We start from the raw sequence: 21,257 nt of genomic DNA on the forward strand, positions 1-21,257 counted from the left end.
ACTCACTGTATTAACCATGTTTCTAGCTTCCTTAACTTGATGCTTTAACATCTGCCCTACGTGTATGTGCTAGACATGTTTTGTTCTAGACAACCTGTTAACGTGCCTGAGTTACCTTGCCTCAACTTCCTGACTCCCTCATTGCCTTCCTCCCAGAGGAGTATGCTTTTCAAATACAAACCAATTCATCCAGAGTCCACAGCCCCACCCACTCTTTTATCTGGCTTTCACCCTCCAAGTCATTATCCCCTTGATTCATCATCAGGGGCAGGTGATCCTATACCCCAGCATCCACTGAAATTATTCAAACTAGCCAAACCTGCCTGCCCTTCCTTGCCATTTCTGTCCCAAGGAAGCCACAATAAAGGCTCTTGCCCATAGTTCCCCTCTCTCTCTGCCTCTTAAATGATCCCAGTCATTCCCCCTGTGGCCCCTTGGCATGGCGTGCCCCATCCTCTTAGGAAGTGTGAACAATAAACTATATTTTTAACGGCAATCATCCCCTCATCTATTGGCCTTACTATACCTCAGATTTTCTATTAATACATTATATTTTGAAACACTCAGATACACACAAAGTAAAAAAGATGGAGAAAGGTATATCATGCTAACGCTAATTTAGAAAAAAGCTAGAGTGGCTATGTTAATTTCAGACAAATTGTAATTATGTTAAGATAGGATGAGGGTTTCTAAGCCATTGCACAAGCACTATGATGTGATGAGACTTCCGTAATCTCTTGTAATTTTAAAAAAATGCTTGTAATTTAAGGTTCCTGTCTACCAGGATAAGGCATTAGGCTGGAAAAGATGAGGGGATCATGTTTTGCATTTGGCTCTAACATGTGTGCTGTGCATGAAAGCATTAAGGGTGAAGATGGAGAAATTACACGAACTTTCGCAGAGACCCATGGGCTCTGGAGGACTAACGAGAACAACGGCCTGGGACGGGTAGCATCCAAACAAGTAGATGACCTGCTGGGCTGCATGGGGAGTGCATTTACATTCACAGCGAAATAGCCAGTGAAAACAACTCCCACTTCAGCCCTTATGTGAACAATGATTCAGATTTAGAAACAGGACAGAGTTCAGCATTTTCTATTCTGCGATGCACACTTGTAATGAAATACTATTTGACGTCAGTCTGACATCTAAGCCAGACTAAGAAGGTGTCAAAAAAGAAATATTCTCTTTGTGGAAGCTAAATATAGAGGAAAATTTCATGTCTTAGAACTCAGGGGCTCCCAATCCTTTGAAGAATGTCTGTATCCTATGAACGTGTCCGCAAATGACCATGCTGTCATTTATCCATTCAGGTGAGATTAAAGAAGCTAAACATTTTACATAGTGGGCTGTAGTAAACGAGATTATTTATCCTGTATACAAGGACACCAACCTTGGCAATTAATTATAATTCCCCTTGAAAATTAGTATTAACAAAGGTCCTGACTCTTTGCTCCTTTCCCCCTCACATACGAATGCCCTTAACTTTCCCAAGTACAGTGTCTTTCGTCTTCTCCTTTTTTTTTTAGCTGAGGAAGATTGGCCCTGAGCTAACATCTGCTGCCAATCTTCCTCTTTTTGTTTTTAAGATTGGTACCTGAGCTAACATCTGTTGCCAATCTTCTTTTGTTTTTCTCCCTTCTTCTTCTCCCCAAAGCCACCCAGTACATAGTTGTATATTCTAGTTGTGAGTGCCTCTGTTTGTGCTATGTGGGATGCCACCTCAGCATGGCCTGATGAGTGGTGCCATGTCTGCACCCATGATCCGAACCAGTGAAACCCTGGGCTGCCTTAGTGGACCACATAAACTTAACCACTCGGCCACGGGGCAGGCCCCCAATCTTCCTCTTTTTGTATACAAGCTGCTGCGACAGCATGGCCACTGACAGATGAGTGGTGTAGGTCCTGGCCGGGGAGCTGAAGCTGGGCCACCCAAGCAGAGCACCCCAAACTTAACCACTAGGCCATCAGGGTTGGCCCAGTGTCTTTCTTCTTGACTTAGTTGGCTTGCTATGCCTCTCCCTTTTGTGATTCTGAGAGTGACCGGCTAGGCTAATCTTGGACATCTTTTTTTTTCCTGTAAATGCCCTGAAAAAAGTTCAACCGTCCCCAAGTTGGATCTAAAATTTTTATCATTCATTGGTGGATCCTACTGAATTGATTTGGCTAGCACATAGTAGAAATCAGGGCATGCGTGCCCTGATAATTTATGAACTGTTATAAATTTATAAACAGTTAGCCTTTTTCATTCTCTTCGTACTCTTCTACTTTTACTTTTTTAAAAAGATCCCTTTTCTTTTCATTCCCATATCAGCTCCTCCTTCTCCACAAAAGGGTAAATGTTTATAATTTGTTTTTTCTTTTTGATGAGAACATGGACATAAAGCATTTACCCCAGTACCTGCCGTAGAGTGGATGGACAAGAAATGTTAATTTCTATCCCTTCTCTAGGGGAGATTAAAACCAAAAAACCAAAAAACCTTGCTTTCTGGTTCTCTGTTGACTCCCTCTTGGAAGAAGTTACATTCATGGGAATTCAAACAATCTGATGTTGTCAAGGGGCTCTTCTCTCTCTTCTCTCTAGGCTTCGTGTGGCTCCTTGGGCCCCAGGTTGCACCCATTTCAGCCCAGGAAATGCTTTGCTCTTTTTCGGAGGATGGGCCTGGAGTCCTGAGTCTGGGGCCTGTCCCTGGGAGCCCAGCTTCTGGCCTGTCTGCTGAAGTGCTCCCCTTCATATGACATCATTCTCTTTCTGGTTCCCAACGGCGCCTCATGGATTTAATCCTAAGGAAGAATTTTCCTCCCACTCTCTTCACCCAGGAGAAGTCTTTTAAAGAGTATTTTATTTGAAAAGAATTTAAGTTGATGTGGGGTTTGGGGGGAAACAAATAAACTCAACTTGTGTGGTGGGATTTTACTCTCCCAGCCCACACATGCTCTGATCTAAACGGTCTCATGGCTCTCAGGGCCTCTTTCCCCTGTCGAGAGACACTCATGTCAGGACGTGTCCCGTGCACACACACCACACTTCTTTCTTTCCTCATGCCTGGCTGGGAAGGGAGACCTTGGAAAGGCAGGGTGGCGAGTCGTCCAAGTTATGCTATGATAGTCCTAGAAAATCTTCTAGATGTTTCCTTTCGGTGAATATGCAAGACCCCTGTCTACTCTGTGGGACACAGTAAGGGTCCATTACTGACTTTGCAAGATGGTCGGCTGTCAACATGACTGGAGGGCTTTTGTAGCCACAAAGGTGGAGTTGCCAGAACCCCACAACTAGTGAGGGCAAGAGGGACCCAGGGAGCGACAGGTTAGCCTACAAGATAATTCATCCCCTAAAAACAAAATAAATAGTCTTCATGCCATACGATTCCATTTATGGGAGATTTTAGAAAAGGCAAAACTATGGTGACAGAAGGTAGATCAGCAGTTGCCTGGGGCAGGGGTAGGGGCGGGCGCAGGAACAGAAAGGGAGCATCTGGGATGATGGAACTGTTCCATATTTTGATTGTGATCATGGTTAGATAACAGTATAGACATGTCAAAACTCATTGAATTGTACATTTAAAATTGTTTGTTCTTGTTGGTGCCATTGAGTCAATTCCAACTCCTAGCAACTCTGAGTGCAGCAGAGCGGAAACCTGTCCGGTTTTTTGTGCCATCCTCTTATGGTCTGGTGCTATGTCAGACAATGCTCCATGCTGTTCATAGTGTTTTCATGGCCATTTTTTTCTGAAGTGAGTGGGTGGATGCAGAAGGATAGGTCCTAGTCTGTTTTAGTCTGGGAGCATCACTGAAACCTGTCCACCATGGGGACCCCACTAGTATTAGAAATACTGGTGGCATAGCTTTCAGCATCACAGCGACACTCAGCCACCACAGTATGACAACTGACAGACAGTGGTGTGATTCCCTGATGGGAAACAAGCCTGCGCCGCGGTGGTGAGAGCACCGCATCTTAACCACTCGACCACCAGGGCTGGCTACGTTTAAAATTACACTTCTAGAATTAGCTGATTTTTCAAAAAATCAGTGTAAGAGACCTTCATTTAAAACAGGTGGGAGAGACAAGGATGCAAACTGAAGCACCTCCTTCCATGCCTTTCCTCCCACATCTCCTGGGGATCCCCTTCACTGGAGAACACGGTCCAGATGTCCTGAACATTGACCCGAGAGAAGGAGCCCTACTGAGTGGAGCTGATGGTTTTCCTTATTTTCTCACTTTCCTTGAGGCTCCAAGGTGCTGTGGAGGGTGACAGCAATACATTGCATTAATGAAATAAATCTGGAATCATGTTCGTCTCTCTTTTCCTCCTAACTTGGGCCTTCTTGAGAACCAAGGGTAATCATTCCAAAACCCCCAGATTCCATTTTGCCACGTTCTTCTAAACAGAGATGGGATGGCATTCTCTCTCCTTTGCAGTTTTGCTGGGGCTGGAGAACTCGGCGTCCCACCCTGGCACTGCTTGGCCCCTTATAGGGAGTGGTGGCATTAGACCAGTCCTCAGGTCCTCTCTACCTACTCTGTTTCCTTGAGAATGTCTCTTCAGTTCTTCAGGAGATTCTAGAACTTACTTACAGCACCGTATATCTTTATATGTTTTTATTAATTCCGGGACTCCGGATTGGTATGAAATTTATTCGAGCAAAGTTAAATCATTGCACAATTTAATCTCAAGAGATTCCTGAAGAGATTTTTTTTTACTTAAAAATGCAATAAAATAAACCATTGGTCATTAATCTGCCTGGGCTGTTGGTAGGGAATGTGTTCGCACCTGCAGTGACTTCATTTAGTTATAAATCTCTATGACCTCAACTCACCTACTGATGGCACCAAAAGTCATGAAAATGGTTTAAATCTACTCAACCCTTAGGGGATATATAGTTATGTATAAAATTTTGCAAAATCATTGGACAGTTCCTGAGGTTATTTTATAACAAACACCAAAAGGTTGAGGAGTTGCATTAAAATTGAAATCCTACTTCATTCAATCAACAAGGAAATGCTTTTATTGTCTATAACTTTTATTTATTTTTAAATCAACTTGTAACCATTATGAAAGGACATTTTTCAAAGAAAATTCTACTAAATCCACAGTGCCTTTTGATATTGAGAGTGAGGAAGAAGTGTAGCTGTTGAAACCTCACTCTCTCGGGAGAACACGAAGGGAGAGCAGAAGCCCACTGGGGCTTCCATTTGTTGACTCAGGATTTGGACACAGAGGACCAGGGGCCACTATGTCAGGAGTTTGTGACTTTTTGCTTCATAACATCTGTTTCTCTATGTTAAAGTGAAAAGGGCCTTATCGTCATCTTTGGAGACAGCAAGAAAGTGGGAGCTAAAGAGAATTCTGTTTTGGAGGACGAAAAGCCCAAAGGATAGACTCAGTGGTGGCCACCAGTGAGAGGAAAAGATCCTTGGGACCCTCAGCAAAGAAGAAAGGAGAGTACAGGAGCTGGCCTGGGTCTAAGGTGCAGCGGGTAGACAGTGTCCCCCACGTCACCGCCTGAGGGCCCTTGGTGGCCTCGTGGAAGAGAGGAGGAAGTCATATTTCACTTGGCAGGAGCCCCACCTAACACCTGGACTATGCCTATTGGATGCCCAGCATTTCTTCCTTGTAAGTATCCTTAACGTCATTTTCTGAGATACGAAAAATAAAATCTTTCTTGAGCGTCCATTCTGTGTTGGACAGTATGGTAAACATCTTCACACACATTAGCTCCTTTACTCCTGAGCATAGCCTGTGAGGCAGACGGTCTTATCCTCAGTTTACAGGTGAGGTTTAACTGTTGAAATCCAGTGATAACAACTGTCCCATTAGCTCCCCCATGAACAGCGATGGGGAGTCCACAGGCCCAAGGGTCCCTGTAGGTGAGACCTCCCCCCAGTGAGCCCACGGGCTTGCTCCCACGTCTCGTCCCCACAGGGCAGCTCTCCTGGCTCTTTGCTGGCACTGCTCTGCTGTCTAGGAGAGGAATTCTATCTTCCTCACCACAGGACCCTTTATTCTTCACAAGAACATCTTAGCACAGCAAAAGGCTGTTCCCTCCCGACGCCGCTAAGATTCCAACCCTCTCCTCTTAGGGTCCCGGCCAGTGTTCCATTTTGTTTTCTCTTTTGGTTGGAGTTGGTAGCAATGCTGTGTCCCGGGGAAGCTGCCTCTCCTTCGTGTGCCTTGGACGCTTGTCTCCTGTTCTCCTCACAAGGTACCGATACCCTGATGCTAAGAGATCTTAAGATGGTTGAAAACCCTTAAATCTGTGAAACCGTCAGAGTACAGAGCATTTGTGATACAGACTCAAAAGGAAATGCACTATGTCCTAAGCTTTTATTAGACTGATAACAGCAGTTCCAATCATTTCTTTGTAATGTCCTAGAATTTGAGAAGAAAAAAGCATAAAACCTGCATTGCCATAAAATAAAAGCCTGTCCATCTTTAGTCATTGTGAAACCTGGGCTCTATTCTTCTGGGGCCTGAGGGCTCCTGAGGGGTTTGCTTGTAATACAGGTCAGGTTTTCTCTGTTGAACACTTGTTCCAGCTTGGCCCTCGGCCGCTTCAGCTCAGCAAGGAGAGCAACACCATCAAACAGTAACGGTTGTTCTGATAAGTTCCTGTTGTGAAAAGGAAAATGTTTCCCAAGGACTTAAAATAATTGTGTCCAGCGTAAGCTGGCAGGAGGAAGACCCCAGCTCCGTGTCCTGGGCACTTCTCAGGCCTCTGCCCCAGCGCTCTGCGGCCGGTCACCTGCGTCCATGCGCATCCTCCCCGGTACTTTCCCCGTTGTTTAGAGCCTCTGTTCAGAGCCTCATGGGCAGAGGGCCGTGATCCGTTGCTTCTTGTTTCTGTGCAGATTCCCAGCACAGATCAGAGCCGTTATCAGATCAGGATGGTGGTTCTGTCCCAAACTCCTAGCCTCTGCTCCAAAGCTTCACTTTCTGTTTGTTTCTATCACCATGAAAGTATCTGGCTTTCTCTTTCTGTCCTGGGGGAAACCAACTCTATTTCATCTCATAAGTGTCGCCATTGATAAGATGGGATCAGGAGGACAACAAAGCGTGGCTGACTTGGGGCTGCTGGACAGTGGCAGGCCCCTGGCTTGTGCCTCTTTGCAGCCTCGAGTCCGGGTTAGAGCTGCCCAGGGCAACAGTTGTGGTGAATGGGGTGGATGGAGCTGCGTGCTTCCAGGTGAGAGAAGGGAGACAGTCCCCAGCGATCACCAGGCTGACTGTCAGAATCAATTTGTCCAAATTCTTGTCCTGTGCTGTGTTACCATATAGTTCTCTGGAGGTGAAACCTTTGAGGAGAAAATATCTACACCCCTCTGCTATGTGTTTTACATTTTAGAATATCTTCTGTTTTCTTGCTGTCGCTGTTGTTTTCTTTTTTTAAGAGCTGGATAGTTTTAGTATTTCCAGGGTAATGGCATTAACTAATAAAATGGAGTAAATCGTCATCAGTCACATCACAGCTCTGAGATCATCATTTAAGTTAGATACTAAGTTACTCGATTTCAGGAAAACTGTTAATCCCCAAATCTAAGAGAAGTTTTTATGTGAAAAAACAAACCCCAAAACTAGAATAAATTATAACCTGGATAAATTGTTACCTGTGACTTTAAACTCTCTACCAACTAAACTTTAGTGAAATCCGAAAAACAAAAACCAATTTTAGCTGGAAAGTGACTTCTTAACACAAGGACACTCCTCTTAATGTGAGGTGGAGGGACATAATTGCTTCAAGGGCCTTTGTAATACGTCTTTGTGGTCAGGAGAGGGCAAGAAGCATCATTCAAATTAATAACTGGAGTGGGGTTTTTCCCTACCTATTTTATATGCCAAGTATTTAGGAAATTAGGGGGAAAAAGTAAATTCTTGCCATTTATATTCCAGGCAAACTGTTACTTTGGTTATTTGTGATCGGAAGGTGTGAGTTATTTCAGCTGTGTTTCTTTTTACGACACATTTCAAAAAATAATTCAGGTTCAAAAACAATATATATTACCTAATCGCTTGAGTTTTTTCACTTGAGACGTTTTAGACTTTAACTGAGCCCAGTTTTTTCTCTTTTACTGTTTATTCTTAATAAAGCTATAACTTTATGAATAACAATCTGATATTAAAATAAGCATGGACTTATTAGGCGAGGGAACTTGATGTAAGTGCTGGATTAAAGTTAAATAACACAGTATTAACTCGTCAGAGCCTCACACATTCCAGAACTGACGCTTGGAATTGAGACCTGCTGTCTTATAGGGCTTAAGTCATTTTATAACTTTTAAAAAGACACTATTATTATATTTTTTGTGAATTTGTATTTCGGATAAAATCTCTTTCAAAAACATTTTTGGACTGAGTTTTCGAAAATAGAAGTAAGCATTTTATAGGCAGATTCTAGGTTGAAGTTGTAAATGAAACCAAGTTATTTCAATTTGATTACTTGAGTCATTTGAGATTATAGGCACTTTCTTGGGGATACGCTTCTGTTTCGTTGTTCTTTCCAGTTTTTTTTTTCCCAAGAAAGTAAACAGATCTATTCACAGGGGGAAGAGACTGCATAAACAAACACAGACTGCAAGGAGGGAGGTGGCACAGTCAGCAGAGCCGAAACTCCTCCTCCCCACCCAGGAAGAAATGTTCTCCCTCAACAAGGTCAGGCAAGTCCTCAGGGTTCAGACCAGCATTTCCATGTGCCACTGAAATCTGCTGCTTTGCAAGTTCATATTATTTTGAGAAAAAGAGAGTTCATGGCAAATAAGTTTGAGAAACAGTGGCCCAGTTGAAGTTAAACAGGCGTTTTTTTCTTACTGCAGGACTTCTCAGAACTTTTATTATTGTGACTGTGTACAGTGAATCTCCAGGAGGGCTGACAGTAGTCGGCACTTTTCAAACTTTCTCAACCAAAGGTCCTTTGTGGTTCTTTTCAGCTCTGAAATCGAATGTAAAGTGCTGTACGTATGTGGCAGTCGAAACAGAAGCGACCAGAACCACCTGTGGTTCGTTTACATGAACAAACACTAGATGGCGCTGTCCCCCGAGGGAATTGACTACAGACCCAAGCGTCTTTTTAAGCCTATCGTCAGGGGTTGGTGTTATTCTGTTTTCCAGAAGTCAGATACAAATATTCCCTTCACTTTTTGTTCTTATGGAAGTTTTAACTTTATGAATAAGCATCTACACGTTAAACAAACATGGACTTCTTGAATAATGTAACTCTAACATGTTGGGTAAAGGTAATGACAGGACAGGAACTCTGGCCTCACAGTACCAAGAACAGACTCACGGAACTTGTTTACCTTTTAGTTGTTGTTAAACTTTATCTTTAGAACAGTTTTAGATTTACAGAAAATTTTCAAAGATCACACAGTGAGTTCCCATGTAGCCTGCATCCAGTTTCCCTTATTCTTAACGTCTTACATTATTATGGACATTTGTCGCAACTAGTGAACTGGTATTGATGCACTATTAGTAACCAAAGTCCAGACTTTATTCAGATTTCCTTAGGTTTTACTTAATGTCCTTTTTCTGTTCCAGGATCCCGTCCAGATTACTACACTGTATGTAGCCCTCAGGCCTTCTTGGGCTCCTCTTGGCTATGGCAGTGTCTCAGACTCTGTTTGACCTTGATGGCTTTAGGGTTACTAGTTGGGTATATTATACGTTGGCCCTCCATTGGAATGTGTCTGATGTTTTTCTAATGATTAGACTGGGGTTATGGATCTGGGGAGGAAGACCACAGAGATAAAGTGTCACGTCATCACATCATATCAAGGGTACAGACTATCCAGGGGACTAATCACTGTTGATGATGTTGACCTTGATCACCTGGCTGAGGGGGTGTCAGCTTTCTCCACTCTAAAGTGACCTTTCCCTCCCTCTTCATACCGAACTCTCTGGAAGGAAGTCACCATGCGCAGTGGACACTTCAGGTGGGCGGCAGTTTACTTCACCTCTTTGAAAGTGAAATATCTACATGAATTATTTGAAATTCTTCTGCATGGGAAAATTTTCTTTTCTCCTCCATTTACTTATTTATTGAATTATTTATTTATACCAGTGTGGACTCATGAATATTTATTTTACACTCTGGGTTTTAATCCAATACTACTTTATTTTGTTACTGAAATTGTTTCAGCTTTGGAGTCTGAGAGATCTTTCAGTTGGCTCCTGTGTCCCTTTCATATGCCCCCATCACTGTGAGGTTTTTTGGGTTTTTTGTTTTATCTGTGAGGAAGATTGGCCCTGAACTAACATCTGTTGCCCATCTTCCTCTTTTTGCTTGAGGAAGATTATTGCTGAGTTAACATCCATGCCAATCTTCCTCTATTTTATATGTAGGACGCCACAGCGTGGCTTGATGAGTGATGCGTATGTCTGCGCCCAGGATCCAAACCCACAAACCCCGGGCGGAAGTGGAGCGTGTGAACTTCATTGCTATGCTGCTGCGCCGGTCCCGATGTGGGGGATTTTTAAACAGCAACTTGTTTACTTTTTAATAGACTTTGTTCAGTTCAAAGGATGGAAAGATATTTCTGTCTGTCATTTTTCTTTTAAGTTTTAAAATTATCTTTTTCTCAAAGGAGAGACTCCAGTCTTTGTTCTGTATCGCTCGGTGTAATAACATGGGAGTTTCTAGGTGGCGTTTTACATTCAGATTTTCAACCTCACGCACATCGTTGAATGTCGGTTTGGGGATGTGTGTCTAGGGGGGATCATCAAGCCGAAACTCTCCTCCGGGAGGAGCTGGAGGAGATTTCGCTTCTTCCTCTGCCTCAGGCTTGTGTCCTCTCCTAGAGAGAAAGGCCCTATGTTTTAAACCCCAGCAATTGTCCCAGAAGTTTGTATATATGTGACTCACTCCTTCAAAGGATTCTTTGTTAGAATATTGCTTAATAAGGAGAAAAATCCTTATTCTCATTTAATCACTGGAGTTGAGAGTTTTAGTCTTTGAAGTTTTTCATCCTCTCTTTTATCTCCTACCACAGACTGAGCAGCTGTCTGGAGTATGGTTTGGCTATTTTTAAAGCCGTTGACAGATGGGAAGCTGCTATTCAGAGAGCTAAGTGACAACATAAATCCCTGGGGGCGTGTGCTGGGTGGGGAGATGTCTGCGTATAGATGCCCTTTAGCATGAGGTACATTCCAAGTCGTCCAGCACGGGCACAGAGCCTCGCACACAGCAGGCAATCGAGAAATAGTAGTTGGTTGAACAGATGGATGAAGAGCTGGTATTTTATTGTTATACGTTTCCCATAGTTGAGAATAATTCACTTCTATTTCCTATCCTTGAGCTCGGTTTCTTTAGGAAATACTTTCAAATGACAACATCAAGAACAAAACACCACAATCTCTGAGGATTGTGGCAAGAAATATTACGCAAGTGTTATCTCTCCCGAAATAATTTTATGTTAATAAAAGAAAAAGCTTGACATACTTACAGATCCTTTGGAATAATGATATAGTGGAAGATGAGGGCTACTGATGATAATTACTACCTGTGTGTGTGTACGTGCGTGTGCGCATGACTGTGGATGAAAATACCTGTGCTCATTGTGTTTTCCCATCCGAAGAATCAGAGATGACTCTGTGGTTATTGCCGGTGCTGCAGAACTCTCTACCCACCTTCCATTCTCCCTCTGGCGCCCAGAGCTGCCTTAGGGGTCCCAGTGGGGCAGGCTCAGCCAGGTACTTCCCCAGGGGGCCTGACGAGCATTTCAAGCAATGCTGCTCCTCACTTCTGACGTTCCTTCCCTCCCCTCCCTTCCTCTCATCCTGCTTCTTCTTCCCTCCTCTCCTCTTCAGCTTAAAATTGTCCTTATTATAAGCCCCCACGCAGCAACCAGTTGGCTGCTATGCCTTGCACGGGCCTCCAAGTGCCACATTTCCGTCTCGGGAAACGTGACTTCACACACTCGATCTGTTCGTGCAGTGGTTCTGCCGACGGCCTTTCCCAGTTACCGCGACCCGCACAGTCCATTGCAGACTGGACGCACTTCCAAGCCGTTTTCTCAGTTGGTACTCACCAGCCCCGTGCGCCTGGGGGAGCAGGTCTTGAGCAAACTAGACTCGGGGAGAGGTTCAAATGGCCTTGGGGTTGGGCAAGCCAGGGGTGGTGGGTGGGCCTGGCAGTTGTCGTAGGGGAATAGGGACAACCACGCCGCTCTACCCAGTTGGTGCAGTAGGATGCTGTCTGGTTGCCTCTTTAGTTCAACATTTGCTATTTCCTGAGAGACTGACTGCTATGCTGAATTGTGTCCCCCCATCCCCCAAATTCCTATGTTGGAATCCTAACCCCAGCAACTCAGAATGTGACTGTGTTTGGAGATAGAGTCTTTACAGGGGTAATTAAGTGAAAATGAGGCCGTGAGGGTGGGCCTTAATCCGATATGATCAGTGTCTTTATAAGAAGAGGAAATTTGGATGCAGACATGCAGAGAGGGAGACCATGTGAAGAGACAGGAGGAGGCAGCCATCTGTAAGCCAAGGAGAGGCCTCAGAAGGAACGAACCCTGCTGTCACCTTGATCTTGGACTTCCAGTAGCCAGAACCATGAGAAATAAATCCCTGTTGTTTAAGCCCCGCAGACTTTTACAGCCTTCCTAGCAAACTACCGCACTGAGCTTCCATTAGAAGTCCTTTGTGTCGGTTTATGTTCTTTACGCCAGAAGCATTCCTGGGGCTGTGGCTGGAGCACTGTCCTGGAGGGGACCAGGGCGCAGCTTCCAGCATCAAGAGGTACAGGACACGCTTGGTGATCAGTGGCGTTGATGGCTCTGAGCAGTGCCAGGCTCTCTCCCTGGTGTGCTAGGGGCACACAGCTGCACTCAGTGCAGGGTTTCCATTCATTCACCTCTCACACTCACCTCAACCTTCCAAACCCTGGGTGCTGTCTCCACAGGTCAGTTGCATCCATCGCTACCATTGCGTGGCTGCCTCTTCTGCTGAATAGACAGTGCCATCACCTCAGCCCCCATCAGATCCCCCAGCCTCTTCACTCTCCTCCTCCTCCTCCCCTGTTATCTCAGCAGGGAATAGCCTTTTTACCTCCTTCTCTTTAACTGTTTGAAATCCCCTTTCTCCTCCGCCCACTTCCAGAAACAGCTGGGGCTTAGAGGGGCTCTGCTGGGTGCTGGGGATGGGACACTAGCTTCCTGATTCCCGCCTTCAGGAAGCTTATTCTCCTCTCGTGGCAAAACCCTTCCATGCTCTGCCCCATGTTTGTCTTCCTCCACCTTGTTGCTGCCTTTGACGCTTTGTCTTATTCTTGGGTTTTATTTTGTTTTTTCTGTATTCTGATGCTTGGACATCTGGGGCCTTGCTGACCCTGGAGGACTGCCCCTCCCAGGGTAGCCAATTCCTAGAGATAGGAAATGACTCCCCTGTGAGCTCGCCTTTCACATGCAAACCAACCAATGCAGAGCCCACACCCCAACACCTCCTTTATCTGCCTCCCACTCAGGGCCACAGGCTCCCTGCCCTAAACAGCTCAGGGCCAGCAACCAGACAACCAGGGACGCCCTCCTCCCCAGAGCGGGCTGACGTCATTCACACCAGCCTGTCCTCAGCCTGCTCACCCTGCCTGCCTTTCCTGCAGAAACCACAATAAAGGCTCTTGGCCACATTTCCCCTCACTCCCTCTGCCTCCTGACCGACCCCAGTGTTTCCCCGTGTGGCTTTGCCTGGAGTGGCATGCGCTATTCTCTTGAGAACTGTAACAATCTGTCTTTTCAATGGCAATTGTGTCCTGATCTGTTGGCCTCACTATGCCTGAGTAATAATAAAATCTGCATTTGAAAACACCCTGCTGCCCAGCCACATCCTCTGAACCCTGGATGGCACACCATCAGCTCACCTAGTGTCTGCACTACCAACCTTTTTTTGTCTTGTTTGCTGGCCCAGCTCTCCTCTTCCTGACTGCAGATTCTCCCTCTTTCAGTTTTCCACAATTTTCTCTTTTATTAGCCACTCCTAAAATTTCACTAGTCTACTGCATTAATTTGCTATGACTGCTATAGGGAAGTACCGCAAACTAGGTGTTCAAACAAGAGAAATTTACCGTCCCACACTTCTGGAGGGTAGAAGTCTGAGTGAGATCAAGGTTGGTTCCCTCTGAGACTGTGGGGAGGGACCTGTTCCAGGCCTCTCTCCATGGCTTGTAGACGCTGTCTTCTCCCTGGGTCTCTCCTCAGAGTCTTCCCTCTGCATATTATAGCACTTCTCAGGGCACCGGTTATATTTGATTAGGGGTCTACCCATGATGTCATTTTATTTTAACTAATCACATCTGTAACAACTCTGTTTTCAAACAATGTCACCTTCTGAGGTACTAAAGGTTAGGACTTCTACATACAATTTCAGGAGAACACAATTCAACTCCGAAATTCACTTCCCTAGTTGAGTTTTTCAAGGTTATAATTTGAATGCTTAAATCAATATCACAAAAGGGGGTGGTTGTTCAAAAAAAACACACAAGCAGATTTCTGCATCCCACCCCAAAACCAAAGAAACCCAATCTCTGGGCATCGGGCAAGGCCTTCAGAGGGTCTGCGGCTAAGCGTCTCCCACAGCAGGCCCACACGGAGTTTGGGAGCTTGCTTTGCTCCACTGGGATGGCCATAATAGCCTCCTTGCTGGTTTTCCTGTCTGCCCATCCCTCACACTGCTCACTGATTGGACATCATAATATGCTTTTCTGACATTGCATTTTATTTAACATCTTGATCAACAAACATCTTGATTCCACGTCTTTATTTCACAAACACACTGACTTAACTGTGTGCCTGGCTCACAGTGAGATATTACAGCATTTGTTCCTGTAACAGCCCTGTGAGGTGTTACTCCTCTTCTTACCCCACTTTGTAGCTGATCGCAATAAGCAGAGCTGGGGTACAAAGCCAGGCAATGTGGCCCCGCAGCCCATGGGACGTTGGCTCTGTGTTGTTCTCCCTGGCATGAGGTTTCTCAAGTGTGCAGGGTCTAAGAAAGTGCAGGCTCCTCACCTGGGACTCCACATGTTCTCCAAGATGTGGCCTCATCTTGGTCAACTGGGGTCCCCTGCTGCTGAGCATCTGTACATCCAGTGGGTCTCCAAGGGTGGTCCAAGACCAGGACTGTCAGCTGCCACTCTAAAGTCTCTCCCTAGACTTACACCCCAGAACTGGAAACTCTTTGGGGGTCAGGTGATGGGGGACCCAGTGATCTGTTTTAACAAGCCTTCCAGGCGATTCTGATGCACACTCGAGAATTCGTCCCTAATTCTACCAGTCTGGGGGGCTCTGCGCTTCAGCGCTCCCCTCGCTTCTCTGCCTCTTCCTCTGGCCTCGCTGCACGTTCTATGAAACTTCTCCCTGCAGTCTCCTTGCGCCTGCCAGCACCCTTCCATCTTCAAAGCGAATCCCGAATGTCACTTATTTCTGAAGCTTTTTTTCTTTACCTCTATGCCTGTTCCTGTAACCAGCTCTGAGATCTCTCCTCAGAATGATCTCCTCCATATTTTGCACCTATATTTTTCCGTTCTAATATTTTCTTGCTCTACCTATATCATCACTCTACTTCTCCCCTTAAAGCAGGCAATTTGAGACTGAGTCACTCACACATCTACTACTATCCCTGTGTTCAGGAAAGTGTTCCATAAAGCACTGTATTGAATGATTACTATTAACCCACAGACACCTTATTTAACGTTGAGTACTTTGACCAAAAGAGATTAGGAGTAATGATCCACTTGATAAAAAAGTCTTACAAAGAAGGATTCAAAATTTAATTCTTTGACAGAGCAAATGTTTTAAAATGATTTCATTTATTTCTCTATCAGAACATCTGTACCGTGGCTCCCATCAACTGCCCAAAGACTTCCACGGTGGACGTGCTCCCAGTTCCTTCATGTACACCCATGGCCAAAGCAAAGTGACTTTTCTGGGGCAGTTAAGACTTGAGAATCTGCCTTGGAGAGTTCAGAATTGAATTAATGCTCCCGCATGGTGTGACTTTTGTGTTATGAAAGAGCACCTCTTTTTGTGGGTGGCCTCTTTCGAGCTCCTAACGCAGCCTACTACTGCATTCCTTAGGCATTTTAGCGACCACAGCAAACTGGTAGCTCTTGTGGTCAACTAAAACCATTAGATATTTATCCCCACTTGAACTGCTAAGCAGCAGACCTCCCAGAGGAGGTGTATTTGATGAGAGATTATTTTAATGACTGTCTTGTTTCAAAGAGATGCACAAATATTTTCCATCTTGGAACACAGCTGCATAAAATGGGTTTTGAGTAACTCCAATCCTGACGTCCTCCATTGGAATCAGATACACCACTGGTCATAAAAGGTCTTGCACATTCTTCAAGCCCTATGGATATAGATCCATCCCCTTACCCACAATTTAAAGTCCAAAAAGTCTGAAAACCAAATGTTTTTAGACCTCATTTGGTGGCAAAACCTCACCTAAAGCTATTTATAGCAGATATTCATCCCATTTTGTATGAATTCAGGCATTTTTCTGCAGAAATGTTTTATTCAATTAAAGGTTTCTTCTCCGGTGTTCACTGAGGGCTTACCACCAGATATTCGGTACTGTATATTCATTGCATTAACCTTTTAAATAAAAAAACAAAAGCCAAATCTCAAGTCAAAAACACAGTTGATCTAAGAGTAGCAGGTGGGGGATTAAGGACTGTCCAAGGCTGGGACAAGTGTAATAAAAAAAAAATTCACAGATTGTTTTCTTGCCTTGTGACAGGACATCTACTTTTGGTGCTGTAAATAAAGCCCCCTTTGATTCTAGAAGTTCTGTGTTAACACTGCACATTGGCCAATCCAGGTTATTTCTGACTAATCTTTCCAATGACCTAGAGTTGGGGGCCACCAAGACTGTCCCTATCATTTCCACATTTAAGGAAAATACCCGAGATCACATGGTGGCCACCTTGGGAACCCTGTGACATTTTTGGCACTCACTCCTACCTGAAGTATTTAGATTCACAAGGACACAGGAAGTTAAATTGGAAGGCTTTCCTCCTACATATCTATCAGAATAGGACTTTTAGGGATTTAATTATATCAGTTTAGTACAATTTCATGTTATGAAATGGAGCATAAATGTCATCAAAGCAAATTATTCAAAGTGTAGTCTCTATAAATAGTCTTTTTAAAAAGTGTCCGTGGTGAGTTGACTTCGTGAATGAATTCTCTTCCAAAATCAAAATTTCTTAGAAGGAATTTTCCCTCACATGTGTGTGGACCCCAATGGAGCATTTTGTAAGTAATTCCTCTGCCCACTTAGAACACCCACCCAAGCCAGGGAGATTCCACTACAAAGGTGTTTCATTTGTTTTATTTCACAAGGAAACAACATGAAGGGAAGCCAATCTGTTCCTTCTGTGGCCTTTGATTTCAGATGATTGTGTGCATCTGATTTCTCAGCTGTGAAACAGGTGACAGTACTGTCCATACCTTCAAGGGTTGTTGTATGAGTTAGAGGTAATTTGTATAAAGTGCCAAAGCACCAACGGGAGCACTGAGCAAATGGCGGTGGATGGGTGTCTGTGTATTTTATCACCATTTCCATCAGGAAGAATGGCAATTCTCGTCCTCAGTCTAAAAACTTCAGGTAACCAAAATGTAGGCGCTAGAGAACTGGAGTCTCCATTCAACTGGTCAGAAGAAGAAAATGAAGATACTAAGGGGAACGGTGGGTGTTGGGATCTCCTCTGAGAGATGCTGTTGGCTAAGAATGTAAGAAACTAACTGGTTGTGAAGCATGGCGGTTAAAATCACAAAGGCTGGGGAGCTGAACTATAGGATGAGCATTTGTTTTAATTCATTCTAACAGATCGGATGCCAGTGTTTCAGCACAGAGTATCTACGTTTTAGCAGCAACTGCCCCAGATGTAGTTTGTTGGAACAACGGAAAGATAAGGGAAAGCCATCACCACAGGCGAAACTGGAAATGAGTTTATACTTAGGTTTCAGTGCCCTCGTGATCTATCCCAATGTGTAAGCAAATAAATATGGCCCCTGCTTTTATGGACCTCTTATACACTCTTGGGACAGGAGTCAAGGCTTCTGTGGTGGAGGATCTCCCCTAGAAGGCCTAGGCAGTATGCTTTTCCAGTGGGATTCCAGCAGAGCCTAGTGAGGGGCCTGGAGGGGCTCGGAAGCACCGAATGTCCCCTTCTACCAAGGATGATGGTGTCAAGCTTTCAAGTTTTACTTTAAGTCTAGTGGGCTTCAAGTTCATAAGAAAGGAAGAACGTACATTTTCTCCTCCTCTTTCCCCGTCTACTTCTACATCCTCCCTTGGGAAACCAAGCCAGCTGAGGGAAGAGAAGGCTGGTCTTCTTTTGAGCAGATAACTTTGCAATATGTGTCAAAGCAGGAGAGTGGCCTCCAAGCCTGGGTGTTCCTTACGTTCACTGGCGAAGCTTTTCAAGTACATTGCCATACATCCCTCACTGCAGACCAGTGAAGGCGGGATCTTGGGGCAAAGGGGAGTGGGGAGTCTGTTTTTCAAGTTCTCAGTAACGACCTGGGATGTGATGATTTAAGCCATTCTGCACACCACTGGAGACCCTAAGATTTTACAAACACCCCCTCAGTCCCTCATTTTGCCTGTGAGTCATGAGGAGGTTGGAATTCTACTGCCAAAGGAAGAGACTGTGCTTGCTGTCCATTGAGTGCTACGTGGCTTGAGCACACGCTGAAAGTGACGAGGCCCAAGGGGACGATGGGGACACTTGGAGGAAAGGATCACATACTTGATTGAGAGGGAAAGTTGAGTGTAAAATTGCAAAAGGAAGCAGAATTGAGAGAAGAAAAACAAGGGGAGGATGAATTTAGTAATTTTCTAGAGATTTCTTTTTGCTTTAGGGATTCTTTATGTTGTTTCTCCAAGCAACATGTTGGGTCATACGCGTGATTCTGAAGTAAAATATGAACAGGTGGGTGTATGCAGAAAACTTACCACTGTGAATCAAGCTTCATAAACATTATACGAAGATAATATTCTATCTTTGTGAATGCGGCACTTGTGAATTGAGAATTTTAGAATATTTTAGAAAGGACATTAAAAAAATGACACAGGAAAAGAAGTTAAAATTTAGGGGAAAGCAGAATATTTTATCCCTTCCCCTAGGCACCTAACACCTAGCCAGCCCATACCAAATGAAACCTTAGTGGTGCCTGCTAAGCCTATTTGAGAACAGATCCTACTTGCTCCCATCAAGGGATGTTCAGGTGTCCAGGCCATCAACTCCTCAGTTCTCCAATCTGAAAACACTCAAAGGATGGAGGGAGAAGTCGTACAAGTTTTCTAGACAACGTAACTATATGGGGTCACCTCTCATTTTCCCCAATTTGTACTCATTTTCCTATGTTGACGATAGTTGGAAATGTTAAACACAAGTAAAAAGCTTGAGACGTTACTGGGCCAGGTGTATTAAAATAAAACCACAAAATAGAAACATTAGATATATACACAACAGCAGAGTGACACGTGATGTGCCACAGCGTCTCCCATTCAGCGCTTACAGTAGGAAAGCTCAGTAAACAAGACCTCTCGTGTCCCTTGCTACAGTGGCTCATCGGAGCCTCAAGTCACTTCCTTTCCCTCACATTCTTGTATAAATAGTCTCACACACATCTTACATGATTTAGAAAAGATTGCTGAATCACGAAAATAGCCCCAAATATGGCATTTTTACTTTTTAAAGTACAACTAAAATTAATACTTGATCATTAAAATAATGTTCAAATCATCTGAAGCAACAAAGAAAATTCTTAAGTTTTATAAGGCCCTAGAAGGTTCTGCAGAGATTAAATCTTGCTGTTCTTCCACACTACACTGTCAAAAAAGTCTGTAGGTAGGAAACGGTGGAATTGAAAAGCTGGACCATTAAAAACATCCCTTTGGAAGAGAGAGCAGTTTCTGAGGCTCAGCTCTCTTTCCCGGGGGATCTGGGTGGGCCCGGCCGTCGGGGGCTCCACATTGCTTAACGCAGCAGCTCTGCAGGCTCACAAGTGACGCGTTGACAGGGAAGAGACCAGGAAAGTGCTGCTGCTTCCCATCCGGGGGTTCCAAGCAGCCTCCAAGGAAGGAAAATGTTTAACAGTCTCAGACTTTCGGGGAGGGGAAATCACTGAAATCTTGGAAAGACATTTTTTAGCTTCTGACTTTACCTGCAAAATCTAACAGGTTGGATTAGTAATTTTTTTAACAAATCAGCCAAAGCACAGAGAAAATAGAAAGAAGTGTCATGATAGGCATCTGGTTATTTTATCTTTATGAGTGAGTTTAGTTCTGCTGCTGTTGGGGATTTATTGAAACGGCCCCTGAATCTCCGAGTCACACAACCAGTTGTAAACGAGGGGCCCCAGTGGGTGCATTCTGGATAGGACAGGTGTTTTCTTCTCAGAAGTTCGTGTTCAGATCTTGGTCTAGCAAAGCAAGATGGCCAGCTGGGGGCCATCCGAGCTGCAAACCATGGGCATCGGCCTATGAGAAGAGAATACTTTTCCACGTGTAGAGTGTTCTTCCTGAGTAATTTAGCCTCACTTTCAGGAGCAGGGACGGTCGATAGTCCCAGCACATGAGTGACTAGTGCAACCAGGGATCACACTTTCTCTTTTCAGTGAGGCAGCCGTCCCTGCGAACGGCTGGAGTCTTCCTGCGCTCTAAGGCTGCTGCTGATACTGCCCTTCCGTGGCAGTGTAGAAATCATCCAGGACGCTCTGTAAGTAATCAAACGTCGGCCTCTCTTCCGCCTTTTCTTTCCAGCACATTTTCATGATGTCATAGAGCTCATCTGGGCAGTTCTCCATGCGGGGCATCCTGTAGCCCTGTGACAGGGCAGTCATCACGTCGGCATTAGTTCTCCCTAAGGCAAGAAAAAAAAAAACCCGTGTTATTTAGAAACCTGACTGAGGTCAAGCATTGCAATGGTCTTTTTGCTACCCACATCCTGCATCCATTACTGAAGCAAGCTTTAGAGGCTCTTATGGCTGAACCGTGTTCCCCTGCAAATTCATATGCTGAAGTCCGGGCCCTCAGTACCTCAGAATGTGACTGCATTTACAGACAAGCACTTTAAGAGGGAATTGAGTTAAATGAGCCCTAGCCCAGGCTGACTGGTGTCCTTATTAAAGAGGAGACTGGGACGCAGAGAGATGCCGGGGATGCGGGTGCACAGAGGAAAGGCTGCGGGAAGACAGGGAGGAGACGGCCACCTGCAAATCGAGGAGGAGCCTCGGGAGAAACCAACCCTGCCGA

The 21,257-nt window shown here is 44.7% G+C and overlaps 1 protein-coding gene across 2 annotated transcripts in view; it reads right to left on the reverse strand.

Annotated features, from left to right (window-relative positions):
- Positions 1-19,406: 19,406 nt before the first annotated feature.
- LYN (LYN proto-oncogene, Src family tyrosine kinase) overlaps positions 19,407-21,257 on the reverse strand; it is a 113,894-nt gene continuing 112,043 nt past the window's right edge. For both annotated transcript variants that reach the window (XM_023648591.2, XM_023648590.2), the window contains exon 13: positions 19,407-20,865. In XM_023648591.2, the coding sequence (XP_023504359.2) occupies positions 20,663-20,865 (203 nt within the window). In that variant the 3' untranslated portion in view covers positions 19,407-20,662. The remainder of the gene's footprint in view (positions 20,866-21,257) is intronic.

This window comes from Equus caballus, chromosome 9 (genome assembly GCF_041296265.1).
Source record: "Equus caballus isolate H_3958 breed thoroughbred chromosome 9, TB-T2T, whole genome shotgun sequence".
Taxonomy (NCBI): Eukaryota; Metazoa; Chordata; class Mammalia; order Perissodactyla; family Equidae; genus Equus; species Equus caballus.